This window comes from Lampris incognitus, chromosome 14, assembly GCF_029633865.1.
Source record: "Lampris incognitus isolate fLamInc1 chromosome 14, fLamInc1.hap2, whole genome shotgun sequence".
In the NCBI taxonomy this organism is placed as follows: domain Eukaryota; kingdom Metazoa; phylum Chordata; class Actinopteri; order Lampriformes; family Lampridae; genus Lampris; species Lampris incognitus.
The window spans coordinates 49,373,499-49,390,089 of NC_079224.1; the positions used below are offsets into that span (position 1 = coordinate 49,373,499).

Here is a 16,591-nt window from a genome sequence, read left to right on the forward strand (position 1 = left end):
TGTTTGTGTGGCCGTCCTTTCTACTCGATGTGGGGGGGGGAAACACTCCCACCTACTAATATGGACGCGTCTGATTGGATGTTTTACCGTCCGTTGACCTGTCCAACCAATCAGCTGCATTGATGTAGGATTTAAAGCGCTGCGCCCTGTCAGCGCTTGACGCGGAAGCGGTGAGAAGGATGCGCTTTGTTTATGTTCCCTTCTCCCATCTTTACTTGCTGCCGTCTGCGTCGGTTGTCCTGAAAGCCGACTGGTGAATCAAAGGTCTGTCATCATGAGCGCTTATGTGGCATCAAGAGCACACACACCGGGGGGGGGGGCACCCTTACCGGGGGGCACCGCCGCCGCCACCGCCGCCCGGCTCTCCGCTGCTCATGGTGGCATGAAGAGCACATGGGGGGGGGCTCTCCGCTGCTCATGGTGGCATGAAGAGCACATGGGGGGGGGCTCTCCGCTGCCCATGGTGGCATGAAGAGCACATGGGGGGGGGCTCTCCGATGCCCATGGTGGCATGAAGAGCACATGGGGGGGGGGGGCTCTCCGATGCCCATGGTGGCATGAAGAGCACATGGGGGGGGGGCTCTCCGCTGCCCATGGTGGCATGAAGAGCACATGGGGGGGGGGGCTCTCCGATGCGCACATGGGGGGGGCTCTCCGATGCCCATGGTGGCATGAAGAGCACACGGAGGGGGGGGGCTCTCCGATGCCCATTGTTGTTATTCAAGGGTCGCTCATATTTGTGGTTTCTAAATAATTCACAGAAAGAAATGTGGACTATTGATGCCAAGTTCTCCAAACAGCACAAACAACTTGGACAGCTGGTTTTGTTCAGGAAAGGGTCATTTTCAGCTGACACGTAGCATGGTATTTTTCTGGCAAAACTTCACAAAATAGCTCGTCCATCCCTAAAACACAGTAAAGACGAATACCAAACAGTCTTGCAATTTTCAGAAAATACAAGTTTTGCCTTCGTATGAAAAGCTCCAGTGTCCATTAGAAAAGTTCAATCCAAAAAGAGACTTATGTTCAACGTACCGTTTAAAACGAGGGCAAAAAGCGATTTCCTTGGAATGTTTTACGGTGAGTCACTGCCGAGCTTTGACTGGACAATCACAGAGCATATCAGAGGGACCGCTCAGGCTGGACGGTCTGGACACAAAGCAAGACACACAAGACGGAGATGGTGTGGACATGGGTGGAGGAGAGATGCTGGGTATACTGGGAGAAGGATGCTGAATATGGAGCTGCCAGGGAAGAGGAGAAGAGGAAGGCCAAAGAGGAGGTTTATGGAGGTGGTGAGGGAGGACATGCAGGTGGCTGGTGTGACAGAGGAAGATGCAGAGGACAGGAAGACATGGAAACGGATGATCCGCTGTGGCGCCCCCTAACGGCAGCAGCCGAAAAGAGTAGTACTAGTAGTAGCAGTAGCAGCAGTAGTACTAGCAGTAGCAGTAGTAGTAGTACTAGCAGTAGCAGTAGTAGTAGCAGTAGCAGTAGTAGTAGTAATACTAGCAGTAGCAGTAGTAGTAGTAGTAGCAGTAGTACTAGCAGTAGTAGTAGTAGTGGTAGCAGTAGCAGTAGTACTAGCAGTAGTAGTAGTAATACTAGCAGTAGCAGTAGCAGTGGTAGTAGTAGTAGCAGTAGCAGTAGTACTAGCAGTAGCAGTAGTAGTAGTACTAGCAGTAGCAGTAGTAGTAGCAGTAGCAGTAGTAGTAGTAATACTAGCAGTAGTACTAGCAGTAGTAGTAGTAGTGGTAGCAGTAGCAGTAGCAGTAGTAGTAGTAATACTAGCAGTAGCAGTAGCAGTAGTAGTAGCAGTAATAGTAGTAGTAGCAGTAGCAGTAGCAGTAATACTAGCAGTAGCAGTAGCAGTAGCAGTAGTAGTAGCAGTAGTAGTAGTAGTAGCAGTAGTAGTAGTAGTACTAGCAGCAGTAGTACTAGCAGTAGCAGTAGTAGTAGTAGCAGCAGTAGTACTAGCAGTAGCAGTAGTAGTAGTAATACTAGCAGTAGTAGTAGTAGTAGCAGTAGTAGTACTAGCAGTAGTAGTAGTAGTACTAGCAGCAGTAGTACTAGCAGTAGTAGTAGTAGTGGTAGCAGTAGCAGTAGTAGTAGCAGTAGCAGTAGTAGTAGTAATACTAGCAGTAGCAGTAGCAGTAGTAGTAGCAGTAATAGTAGTACTAGCAGTAGCAGTAGTAGTAGTAGTGGTAGCAGTAGCAGTAGTAGTAGCAGTAGTAGTAGTAGTACTAGCAGCAGTAGTACTAGCAGTAGCAGTAGTAGTAGTAATACTAGCAGTAGTAGTAGTAGTACTAGCAGTAGTAGTAGTAGTACTGGCAGCAGTAGTACTAGCAGTAGTAGTAGTACTAGCAGCAGTAGTACTAGCAGTAGCAGCAGTAGTACTAGCAGTAGTACTAGCAGTAGCAGTAGTAGTAGTACTAGCAGTAGCAGTAGTAGCAGTAGTAGTAGTAGCAGTAATACTAGCAGTAGTACTAGCAGTAGTAGTAGTAATACTAGCGGTAGCAGTAGTACTAGCAGTAGTACTAGCAGTAGTACTAGCGGTAGTAGTAGTGGTAGCAGTAGTAGTAGTAGTAGTGGAATGTTTTGGGTAATGTCATTTCTATGTCTTGTTAACAATCTCTCTGATACTTTATTTCAAAGCTGATGTGAATCTGTGGCAGTTTATTGAAGTTGCTTTTAAAAGTCAGTCTCTCTCCCCCTTACACCCTCCCTCTCTTTTCTTTCTCTCTCTCCCCCCTCTTTGTGTCTCTCTTCCCCCCTCTGCCCCCCCCGCTCTCTGTCTCACTCCCCCCCACCCCACCCCCCCTCTCTGTCTCTCTCTCTTGGGTGGTTTTCATGTTGACCTCTGGTCCTCCACAACACAATACAGCTGGCCGACCGCCTCGACGGAAACTGGATCCAGTCCTCCGGCATGACGTGGAGCACAGGTTCATTGGTCGCTGGTGACACCCAAGCCGAGCGGCTGATGAATGTTTGATGGAAGGCTGAGATCCTCCATCCAGCCCTTCAGCTCTAGGAACGGGACCTGGACCTCGGCAGCTTTCCATCATCAAAAGAAGACCAGGTTTCGACGTCCTACTCTTCGGTTCGTGAATAAAAACCAGTAGAACTTGTTGCGTCTTGCTAAGACGTGGTGGTCTGAGTTGCATCACCGGGTGCTCGTAGTGATTGTGTCCTGCAGGGCGGTGGGATGTCTGAGGCCCGACAGCGAACTCTGTCCACCTCCGGAGAGTCTCTGTACCAGGTCCTGGGTCTGGAGAAAGGCTGTACTCATGAAGACATCAAGAAGTCCTACAGGTAAGAACAAAGGCTAAAGACTAGCTCTGAAATGTTTTGTCGTTTCACCACCTCCACGTCTCTCGTCTCAGACAGCGCACACTTGTATTCATTCTCAGCACAACATGTGAGCACATAGTATGCTGCAACCTGTGCTGTCATGTCCTACACTAGTCCCACAACACAGTACTACAACATCATCTGTGAGATAAACAATATGTTGGACGGCTTTGGCAAGTACGTACAGAAGAGGTGAGTGTTTGAAACGGTCTGTCCATCACAGCTTTCCTCTACTGCTTAAATGAAATCCTCACATGACAATCCACATTCTCAGAACAGTGTGAGAACCCCACAGCATATAACACTTTCTCATCTCTGATGAACTTCACTAAGGACACAACTGCAACGCACGTCTCGGTAATCCTGTAAACACAAACGTCACACAATGGACACACACAAAGCCAGTGGATCTGCATGGATGACGTTGCTTCCAGGTGGGTTGTGTGCTGTGGACATTCATGAGCGCTCACTGTGCACCTGCTGCAGGTGCTGCAGTCTCAGCAGCAGTCAGCAGACACACACTGGGAGGAGGCCACACATGCACAGGATGTGTACTGTGTTTTAGCTGCAGGACGCCAGTGTGTAGTAGTGTACCTCCTCCTCCAGCAGAGTGGGGGGGGGTCTTCACTGGGGCAGCAGGAGACCTGCTGGTCTGCAGGCTGATGTCAGTCATGTGGAGGTCTTCACGATGTGTACTGTGTTTTAGCTGCAGGACACTAGTGTGTAGTAGTGTACCTCCTCCTCCTCCAGCAGAGTGGGGGGGGGGGGAGTCTTCACTGGGACAGCAGGAGACCTACTGGTCTGCAGGCTGATGCCAGTCATGTGGAGGTCATCATGATGTGTACTGTGTTTTAGCTGCAGGACACTAGTGTGTAGTAGTGTACCTCCTCCTCCTCCAGCAGAGTGGGGGGGGGGGTCTTCACTGGGGCAGCAGGAGACCTGCTGGTCTGCAGGCTGATGCCAGTCATGTGGAGGTCATCATGATGTGTACTGTGTTTTAGCTGCAGGACACTAGTGTGTAGTAGTGTACCTCCTCCTCCTCCAGCAGAGTGGGGGGGGGGGTCTTCACTGGGGCAGCAGGAGACCTGCTGGTCTGCAGGCTGATGCCAGTCATGTGGAGGTCATCATGATGTGTACTGTGTTTTATCTGCAGGACACTAGTGTGTAGTAGTGTACCTCCTCCTCCTCCAGCAGAGTGGGGGGGGGGTCTTCACTGGGGCAGCAGGAGACCTGCTGGTCTGCAGGCTGATGCCAGTCATGTGGAGGTCATCATGATGTGTACTGTGTTTTATCTGCAGGACACTAGTGTGTAGTAGTGTACCTCCTCCTCCAGCAGAGTGGGGGGGGGGGTCTTCACTGGGGCAGCAGGAGACCTGCTGGTCTGCAGGCTGATGCCAGTCATGTGGAGGTCTTCACGATGTGTACTGTGTTTTATCTGCAGGACACTAGTGTGTAGTAGTGTACCTCCTCCTCCTCCAGCAGAGTGGGGGGGGGGGGTCTTCACTGGGGCAGCAGGAGACCTGCTGGTCTGCAGGCTGATGCCAGTCATGTGGAGGTCATCATGATGTGTACTGTGTTTTATCTGCAGGACACTAGTGTGTAGTAGTGTACCTCCTCCTCCTCCAGCAGAGTGGGGGGGGGGGGTCTTCACTGGGGCAGCAGGAGACCTGCTGGTCTGCAGGCTGATGCCAGTCATGTGGAGGTCATCATGATGTGTACTGTGTTTTATCTGCAGGACACTAGTGTGTAGTAGTGTACCTCCTCCTCCTCCAGCAGAGTGGGGGGGGGGGTCTTCACTGGGGCAGCAGGAGACCTGCTGGTCTGCAGGCTGATGCCAGTCATGTGGAGGTCATCATGATGTGTACTGTGTTTTAGCTGCAGGACACTAGTGTGTAGTAGTGTACCTCCTCCTCCTCCAGCAGAGTGGGGGGGGGGTCTTCACTGGGGCAGCAGGAGACCTGCTGGTCTGCAGGCTGATGCCAGTCATGTGGAGGTCATCATGATGTGTACTGTGTTTTATCTGCAGGACACTAGTGTGTAGTAGTGTACCTCCTCCTCCTCCAGCAGAGTGGGGGGGGGGTCTTCACTGGGGCAGCAGGAGACCTGCTGGTCTGCAGGCTGATGCCAGTCATGTGGAGGTCATCATGATGTGTACTGTGTTTTAGCTGCAGGACACTAGTGTGTAGTAGTGTACCTCCTCCTCCAGCAGAGTGGGGGGGGGGGTCTTCACTGAGGCAGCAGGAGACCTGCTGGTCTGCAGGCTGATGCCAGTCATGTGGAGGTCATCATGATGTGTACTGTGTTTTATCTGCAGGACACTAGTGTGTAGTAGTGTACCTCCTCCTCCTCCAGCAGAGTGGGGGGGGGGGTCTTCACTGGGGCAGCAGGAGACCTGCTGGTCTGCAGGCTGATGCCAGTCATGTGGAGGTCTTCAGATCTGGTTGGGGTGGAAGCTAAAGGAAGATGTGTTCGGGCTTGACCAGCTCACACTGATGATGAGGAGTCTGGTCTTTATTTATGGAATGATGAAGACAGACTTCCATCTGACAAGCTCATGTCATGATGAGTCATGGTGACCATTTCCGGGACTTGTGCAGGTGAACTGTTAATCACTTGAACTGTTGTGGAGACTTCATCTACACTTTGTGGAATGTGGAAAATATTTCAGGAATTTCATTTATACAAATGAGGAAAACTGGAAGACTGGAGAAATCCAGGAGTGGGCAATCTTATTTTTATTTTTGGATCCCCGCCCCCTTTTCTCCCCAATTGTACTTGGCCAATTACCCCACTCTTCCGATCCGTCCCGGTCACTGCTCCACCCCTGCAGACTACCACATGCCTCCTCCCATACATGTGGAGTCGCCAGCTGCTTCTTTTCACCTGACAGTGAGGAGTTTCACCAGGGGGACGTAGCACCTGGGAGGATCACGCTATTCCCCCCAGTTCTCCCTCCCCCCTGAACAGGCGCCCCGACTGACCAGAGGAGGCGCTAGTGCAGCGACCAGGACACATACCCACATCTGGCTTCCCACCCGCAGACACGGCCAGTTGTGTCTGTAGGGACGCCCGACCAAGCCGGAGGTAACAAGGGGACTCGACCCGGCGATCCCTGTGTTGGTAGGCAACGGAATAGACCGCTACGCCACCCGGATGCCGGGGGGGGGGGCGGGGGGGGATCAATCTTATCCAGGAAGGGCCGGTGTGGTTGCAGGTTGTTGTCCCAACCAAGCGGTTACACCCCTGATCCCCCTGATCCACCAGTAGAGTCTTTGCCGAGGCACTTGGTTAGGAGACGCAGGTGGGGAACTGCTTGGGTGGAACAACAACCTACACCCACACCGGCCCTTTCCGGGTAAGACTGCCCAGCCTAGCGTAAGACCACCGCACAGCTGGGCGTCATTGCGACTGTTTGCACACTAGGTGGCAGTACAGTCGACCAGTAGGAGGGAGGACGAAGGTCCGAGACCAAGCACCCAGAGAAAGAACAGAGTGACCACTTCTGTTGCCCCTGAACGATGACGGATGATGGAGATGTGGGTAGAGACGTGCGGACTATCGGGGTGGATGCAGAGTGTTGTTGATGAAGCACGGGAAAGCTCTTCATCCCCGCTGAGCTCCTCCTCTGGTCAAAAGAGCTGTAGCACACCATGAACATAGCACAACACAACAGAGGTGGAACGTCAGGAATTACTACTACTCTCATCGCAGTACTTCAGTACATTTTTTCTTGTAACAGTACCTCCTTTAATAAACTGAGAGTACTTTTATTTTTACTTGGAGTTGGTTTATAAAGAAATATTCGTCACTATTCTTGTTTTCAGGACCGTTACAGAATGATAATGGTGATTTAAACCTGTAAAGACTGGGAACCATTACAACAGGTTTCAGTAATAATTCAGGTCCAGTATGGACACCGACTGTTTGGGTGAGCACCTCCATCTCCTACGATCCACCGGTACATCTGTAAACACTGACTGACCGTCCACATCCACCCGGTCCATCACACCATCACACAACCAACACGTCTCGGGACCGGGACTGGAACCAGGAGCCTGCAAACTGGGATCGAACCATTAAAGTCTTGACCCATGTCTCCTTATGTCAGGAAACTGGCCCTGCGCTACCACCCGGACAAGAACCCAGACAATCCAGAGGCAGCAGAGAAGTTTAAGGAGCTGAACGGCGCCCACTCGGTTCTGTCGGACCTCAGCAAGAGGAACATCTATGACAGCTACGGCTCACTGGGCCTCTACGTGGCCCAGCAGTTTGGAGAGGAGAACGTCAACACCTACTTCATGCTGTCCACCTGGTGGGCCAAGGTCAGTCTGTCTTTCTGTCTGTCTGTCTGTCTGTCTATCTATCTATCTATCTATCTATCTATCTATCTATCTATCTATCTATCTATCTATCTATCTATCTATCTATCTATCTATCTATCTATCTATCTATCTATCTATCTAATCTTACTGTATCCATCTTATCTATCTATCCGTCTATCCATCTATCTATCCATCTATCTATCTATCTATCTATCTATCTATCTATCTATCTATCTATCTATCTATCTATCTATCTATCTATCTATCTATCTATCTATCTATCTATCTATCTATCTATCTATCTATCTATCTATCTATCTATCTATCTATCTATCTATCTATCTATCTGTCTGTCTATCTGTCTATCTGTCTATCTATCTATCCGTCTATCTATCTATCTATCTATCTATCTATCTATCTATCTATCTATCTATCTATCTATCTATCTATCTATCTATCTATCTATCTATCTATCTATCTATCTATCTATCTATCTAATCTTACTGTATCCATCTTATCTATCTATCCGTCTATCTATCTATCTATCTATCTATCTATCTATCTATCTATCTATCTATCTATCTATCTATCTATCTATCTATCTATCTATCTATCTAATCTTACTGTATCCATCTTATCTATCTATCCGTCTATCTATCTATCTATCTATCTATCTATCTATCTATCTATCTATCTATCTATCTATCTATCTATCTATCTATCTATCTATCTATCTATCTATCTATCTAATCTTACTGTATCCATCTTATCTATCTATCCGTCTATCTATCTATCTATCTATCTATCTATCTATCTATCTATCTATCTATCTATCTATCTATCTATCTATCTATCTATCTCTGTCTGTCTGTCTGTCTGTCTGTCTGTCTGTCTGTCTGTCTGCCTGCCTGCCTGCCTGCCTGCCTGCCTGCCTGCCTGCCTGCCTGCCTGCCTGTCTGTCTGTCTATCTATCTATCTATCTATCTATCTATCTATCTATCTATCTATCTATCTATCTATCTATCTATCTATCTATCTATCTATCTGTCTGTCTGTCTGTCTGTCTGTCTGTCTGTCTGTCTGTCTGTCTATCTATCTATCTATCTATCTATCTATCTATCTATCTATCTATCTATCTATCTATCTATCTATCTATCTATCTCTGTCTGTCTATCTATCTATCTATCTATCTATCTATCTATCTATCTATCTATCTATCTATCTATCTATCTATCTATCTATCTATCTATCTATCCGTCTATCTATCTATCCGTCTATCTATCTATCTCCGTGTTTGTGTGGATGATAAAATAGTTTCCAGTCTTCAGGTGTCCAGTTTCAACATGGGTTCATGTCAGGAAATATGATGAGGGCACCAAAAGAAACATTTTCATCCTCTATGAAGAAGAACACGAAAAATCTCTTTTCTCTCGTGCGTGTGTGCGTGCGTGTGTGTGTGTGTGCGTGTGCGTGCGTGTGTGTGTGTGCGTGTGTACAGGCTCTCTGTTCGGTGTGTGCAGTCCTGACAGGGTGTTACTGCTGCTTCTGTCTGTGCTGCTGCTGTAACTGCTGCTGTGGCAAGTTGAAGCCTGCGCCCCCTGCCGACGAGCCAGAATGCTACGCCTCCCCCGAGGACCTGGAGGAGGAGCTACGCAATGACGTCACCGGTGAGCCATTTTACTGTTTGTCCGAACAGTTGAGCTGTTGGGCGGGCATGACGTTTTGTCTGACACATCATCTCTGTGCGCGTGTTGGAGGCACCGGAGGGGTCGTGAAATAGCGCGCGGGACTCCCCTCCAGCTGGAATCAGAGTGACGCAGCACTGACGCTGATGTGACGCAGCGGAAAACCTTCCCTTTGACAAACATCACAGCGTGTGTTTGTCCACCGATGACAGAATACAGCTTCGAGATTTTCAGGGGTTGGGTGCACAAACATGTTAGCATTTGTCTGAGAGATTGTGGTTGAGTTCCGTTTCGGCATAATACACTTCCCAGGAGTCATTCCAAAACCCCGTGGCGTCACTCGTGTGACGTCACTCATTCGGGAATGGCGGCTGCATCGCCAGGACTCGGCTGCTGCTCCGACTTTCTCCTGAAAACCACTGAAGGAGATGAGGTCTTCAGAGACGTTACTCACACGCTGACGGAAAACACGAATATTAACACAGGAGCGACCGGGATTTCACCCCAACCGAAAACGACCGTGGGCGGTCAGAATGACCGACGGTTTTTAAACTCCGTATTCTGTCAAGATAAATACCCGATTGAGATATTAATGCATTTGTGGAGTTAGAAAACAAGGAGACAGGAGACGTGAGAGTAGACGTAGTCGAGGTAGTTTACTAGCTCCAACTTAGCATGTCATACATCTGACAACGACACTGAACTGACTGTGAACCGGAAGCGGAAGTGCATTATCTGACCCCTCGCCTCTTCCCTTAAAGGTACACCGTCCTCTTAGGTGAATGTCTCTCGGTATAGAGATGTGGGTCACCACACATTACATAGTGTACCCGGTTATTTTCTCGCCCGGTGCGGGATTCGATACGGGGTGTACTGCACCACAAGGCGGCGTCACTAACCGCTCGGCTAAAGGGTCAGACCCGCTAGCTAGGGGCTAAAGGGTCAGACCCGCTAGCTAGCTAGGGGCTAACGGGTCTTATTAGTAGTTTACACTATGCTAGTATGCCTGTTAGGAAACGACTGACACTAAAATTTACATTTTAACAATTTTAACAATACTATTTCTAAACAAGCTAAACTTCAGAGCGACATGGTGGAACTTGAATAGCAAAATAGGAAAAGTGAAAATATGACCTGAAAAACAACACGGGAAACACATGTTGCTGATCTAACCAACGTACAAGGCCTGCAAACCGTGACATGTAACAGAAGAACTGTAAATAAATACTGAAACAGTCCCAAACACCGACCGCAACTTACAAACTGCTAGAACAACCGTGGGCGGTCATTTTGACCGCCGTGGCTTTTAAACTCTATATTGTTTCAAGATAAAAACCCAACCGCGATATTAATGCGTTACACACGTTATTATGTCAGTTAACAAACTAACTGACACCAAAATGATCATTTTAACAACTTTAACACTATTTCTCAAATAATGTAAAGCGGCGGCTGTGCAGCACCTGTACACACTGCCAGGCCTCAGTGGCGGTCATGGTGCGTCTGTAACCACACATGTGGGACAGAGTCGCACATCGACTGTAGACTATTTGTCTGCAGACTATTTGTCTGTAGACTATTTGTCTGTAGACTATTTGTCTGCACTGCAGAACGCCAGTGTGTTTCCAGGACACGGCAGCGAACCTCACGAAGGACCAGGCGCCACCAACACACGTCATAAGTGGGATATGGCACACGCCATGACGCACACATTACGCCCGCTCATGGTCTTTTTAGGCAGAGCTTATCGTAACCTTTTTTTTGCAATTGATGTAAAACTAATTCTAAATGCAAATATAATGTAACGTGCATGGATAAGCAGACACGTTGGCCGCTGGCTGACGACTCTGACCCTTGAGTCGAGCGGCTAGCCGCGGGAGATACGGGTTCGCGTCCAGGCCGCGGCAGTTCCTGTGGTCGCCCCCCGAATTCGCTTCAAAATGACATTTTAGGAGAATTCGGAGAGCGGCAGGTCTGTATCTCCCCACAACGTTTATAAACTTTGAAAATCCGATGACCGTTTTCTCAGTGAACTCGATGACACTGTAATGAACATGAATAGTTTGTCCACCACAACGCTCTAACACAGAGCACGTGTTCCTCCTGTCCTCTCTGGTGGACCAACCACCGCTGGGTGACAGAAATGCGTCACTTCCTGTGACATTTGGCGGGAAAGTCGCCACAGACACGTTTGTATTTCTCTGTATTACTGCAAATGCAAAGGTTTTGTGTCACATTGCCCAGTGAAGGAAAGTTTATCGTGAATCTTTTTTTTTAAAATTTTATTTCTAGTTTTTTCCCCTTATCCCACCCAATTAACCCACTGGCATATGGCCGGAACTCTTGTGGAATAACTCCCCCGGCTCACGTTTCCACAGGAAGGAGATAGGCGTAACACCAGCTTCCTTCAAACTCGTGTCGGCTGCTCTCGCTAGTTTCCACGCTGAAGCCTCCTCGCATGGATTGCGCCACCTTCAAGCCGCGAAGGAGGCGTAGGGAGAACGCTCTCAGTTGGTTGGCTGCAGGCGCCCGGGTGGGCCAGAGGGGTCGCTGAAGAACGACGAGTCCCCCAACACTACACCGATCTACACCCACTATCCTTCGGGTGAGGGTGGCCTAATGAAGGCCTTCCCCCGTGGACGCTCTGACCGCGACCGGTTACGGCGAGTCTGGGATACGAAGCTCCCAGCCACATGACGAGTGGACTGCAGGACCGGCGGTTTAGTCCGCTCGGCCACCAGAGCGGCCTATCGTGAATCTTTGAGATCACGGCACGTGAGATCAGCTGTAGGATCAAATTGCAATTCCTACATCACCAACATTTACAAACAGACGGTGCTAAGGAAAAATGAAATAGTGAAAATAGGAAATGTAGACGTGTGTTTTGGGGCAGAGGACAGTTGGCTGGACTTTGGCTGAGCTGGCACAGATTCATAACTCACTGTATGTTCTATAGATGGAGAGATTCCTGTTGTCCAGCAGCCAACCAGCACCAGCGAGAAGACCCAGCTGATTTCTGACGGACACCGCAAATACGGAGACAACTATGCCTGAACCACGTTCAACTACAACTGTCCAAAGAGACAACTGCAACTACACAACAGACAGCTACAACCACACAACACATAATGCAGAGCTATGACCACCCTTTACATAACTACAACCATATAACATGTAACTACAACCACACAACACACAACTACTACCATACTACACACAAGTACAACCATACCCACAAACCAAGCATCAGTCCTTATGGTGTAAACACTGTCAGTCTAAACATTCCCTTTCATCCAGTGTTGAGTTCCTCTTTATTTGCAGGGAAATGATTCGGTAACACGTTATAATATAGCCTGCATCTTAGATTGTAATGTCCTGTCCTTTACCGTGTAATTTCCCATAATTTATGGTGCAACTTCCTTGTATGAATCCATATGTAAGGTAGTAATGCATACATGCATGCATGCATGCATGCATGCATGCATACATACATACATACATACATACATACATACATACATACATACATACATACATACATACATACATACATACATACATACATACATACATAAAATACGCAGACGACACAACCATTCTAGGCTTCATCTCCAACAGTGATGAAACCCAGTGTCGCACTGCAGTACACCAAGCTGCCACTTGGTGCTCAAACAACCTTCTGCTTAATACAGCCAAAACCCAACAACTCATTATTGACTTCTGATGCATGAACACCCATACAAATGAACGGAGACCCCATCACCACCACCCACTCTTTTAAATTCCTTGGAACATACATCAGCAATAACCTGAGGTGGAAAATTAACACTGAACACGTCACTGCAAAAGCTCAACAACCACTTTACTTTCCTCGGCAGCTTAAAAAATACCGGATCAAACATCAACTGCTCGTTCTGTTTTACTCAGCCATCAGAACATCTTCTATTACAGTATGTTCTACTCAGCCATTATCCAGTCCATCATAACATCTTCTATTACAGTGTGTTCTACTCAGCCATTATCCAGTCCATCATAACATCTTCTATTACAGTATGTTCTACTCAGCCATTATCCAGTCCATCATAACATCTTCTATTACAGTATGTTCTACTCAGTCATTATCCAGTCCATCATAACATCTTCTATTACAGTATGTTCTACTCAGCCATTATCCAGTCCATCATAACATCTTCTATTACAGTATGGTCTACTCAGCCATTATCCAGTCCATCATAACATCTTCTATTACAGTATGTTCTACTCAGCCATTATCCAGTCCATCATAACATCTTCTACTACAGTATGTTCTACTCAGCCATTATCCAGTCCATCATAACATCTTTTACTACAGTATGTTCTACTCAGTCATTATCCAGTCCATCATAACATCTTCTATTACATTATGTTCTACTCAGCCATTATCCAGTCCATCATAACATCTTCTATTACAGTATGGTCTACTCAGCCATTATCCAGTCCATCATAACATCTTCTATTACAGTATGTTCTACTCAGCCATTATCCAGTCCATCATAACATCTTCTACTACAGTATGTTCTACTCAGTCATAATCCAGTCCATCATAGCATCTTCTACTACATTATGTTCTACTCAGTCATTATCCAGTCCATCATAACATCTTCTATTACAGTATGTTCTACTCAGTCATTATCCAGTCCATCATAACATCTTCTATTACAGTATGGTCTACTCAGCCATTATCCAGTCCATCATAACATCTTCTATTACAGTATGTTCTACTCAGCCATTATCCAGTCCATCATAACATCTTCTATTACAGTATGTTCTACTCAGCCATTATCCAGTCCATCATAACATCTTCTATTACAGTATGTTCTACTCAGCCATTATCCAGTCCATCATAGCATCTTCTATTACAGTATGTTCTACTCAGCCATTATCCAGTCCATCATAACATCTTCTATTACAGTATGTTCTACTCAGCCATTATCCAGTCCATCATAACATCTTCTATTACAGTATGTTCTACTCAGCCATTATCCAGTCCATCATAACATCTTCTACTACAGTATGTTCTACTCAGTCATTATCCAGTCCATCATAGCATCTTCTACTACATTATGTTCTACTCAGTCATTATCCAGTCCATCATAACATCTTCTATTACAGTATGTTCTACTCAGTCATTATCCAGTCCATCATAACATCTTCTATTACAGTATGGTCTACCCAGCCATTATCCAGTCCATCATAACATCTTCTATTACAGTATGTTCTACTCAGCCATTATCCAGTCCATCATAACATCTTCTATTACAGTATGTTCTACTCAGCCATTATCCAGTCCATCATAACATCTTCTATTACAGTATGTTCTACTCAGCCATTATCCAGTCCATCATAGCATCTTCTATTACAGTATGTTCTACTCAGCCATTATCCAGTCCATCATAACATCTTCTATTACAGTATGGTCTACTCAGCCATTATCCAGTCCATCATAACATCTTCTATTACAGTATGTTCTACTCAGCCATTATCCAGTCCATCATGACATCTTCTATTACAGTATGTCCTACTCAGCCATTATCCAGTCCATCATAACATCTTCTATTACAGTATGGTCTACTCAGCCATTATCCAGTCCATCATAACATCTTCTATTACAGTATGTCCTACTCAGCCATTATCCAGTCCATCATAACATCTTCTATTACAGTATGTCCTACTCAGCCATTATCCAGTCCATCATAACATCTTCTATTACAGTATGGTCTACTCAGCCATTATCCAGTCCATCATAACATCTTCTATTACAGTATGGTCTACTCAGCCATTATCCAGTCCATCATAACATCTTCTATTCCAGTATGTCCTACTCAGCCATTATCCAGTCCATCATAACATCTTCTATTACAGTATGTCCTACTCAGCCATTATCCAGTCCATCATAACATCTTCTATTACAGTATGTTCTACTCAGCCATTATCCAGTCCATCATAACATCTTCTATTACAGTATGGTATGGTAGCACGGACAGTCAAACACGGAAAACACTGCAGCGGAGTGTCAACAAGGTGTAAATTCCCCTTTTGTTTGGAATATTGGCTATATACGTTGTATTTCAGTCAGGCACTTTGGCTAGCCCAGGCAGTTCATAGGGCCCTAGTTAGGCAGACGGGGGTTACGTGACTCGGTGAGCGCAGCTTTATATCCCTCGTTAACTGAGAATGCGTTCATGAAGAAAGTGAGTTATATGTTGTTTATGCGGGATACATTTTGTATGTAGTTCACATTATGTGCTACATGGCGTCTGTGACCTCAGTTTGTCATCTGAGCTGTTTAATGCTACCGTATGTTATATTGCACTGTGTTCACGAGTCTACATACTATGTTGAATGCTAGTTAAGCTAGTCTATTAGCCATTTATGCTTATGTTATATTTCTTACTCTGTCTTACAGAAACCATTCAGCTGTTCAGTCTTTCTTCTGTTCACTATACATTATTTGTTCGTGGATGTGTTCAACCCTTGATTGTGCAACCTTATATATACAACCGGAACTATTCCCTGTGTCTGAGTCTACTCTCTGACCGGAGTTGCCATACTGGATGGAGTGGTCCCGGCATTAGTCAAGTTATCACAAACACATTATCCCCAATATTGGTCCTTTGAGCCGGATACTTTACCCACGATGGCGCCATGGACGCACAGAGAACACCAGCAGCCGAAAGCAGGACACAAGGAGGAGGAAGGCCACGACTGCTTCCAGCACACCTGCAAGGCTATATGTTCAGCTTACCACAGTCCCTCATGCCTTATACTGCCCTCCTCAAATACGACAGCGAGAGCGCAAGTGCACAGCAGCTGCGGTCATTCAGCTTACAGACCAAGTTTGCCGCTACAGGTGACCAACTATAGCAGTTGATAAGGCGAGTCAACAGGACATAGCATCGTATGCTAGTAATCTGCCCAGCCAGCTGAATGTTTGTATGGGGCTCCAATTGCCAGCCCCCTCAGAGCAGAGCTGCCATAGTCAGCACCTAACAGAATACAGCTTCAGCACAACTGGACTTAATTCTCTTGCGCCACAGAAATCATCATATCCCAGTCTGGGTGCCCCGTCGAACCACTCACCTTGTATGAACTCCCAAACAGGCAGCCATGTTTCTCTGCAGCAGCCGTTACCCCTCCAGCTGAGAACACCCACCCAGCCTCAAGATAAGCTGCCATCAACACTGCTGCTATGCA

At 46.8% G+C, this 16,591-nt stretch overlaps 1 protein-coding gene across 1 annotated transcript; it reads left to right on the forward strand.

The window, feature by feature from the left end:
* The first annotated feature begins 3,205 nt into the window (after positions 1-3,205).
* On the forward strand, positions 3,206-12,412 carry LOC130124548 (dnaJ homolog subfamily C member 5-like). The gene is made up of 4 exons (XM_056293950.1): positions 3,206-3,312; positions 7,460-7,673; positions 9,172-9,340; positions 12,315-12,412. The coding sequence occupies exons 1-4, from the start codon at positions 3,206-3,208 to the stop codon at positions 12,410-12,412; spliced, it is 588 nt and encodes a 195-aa protein (XP_056149925.1).
* The last annotated feature ends 4,179 nt before the right edge of the window (positions 12,413-16,591 follow it).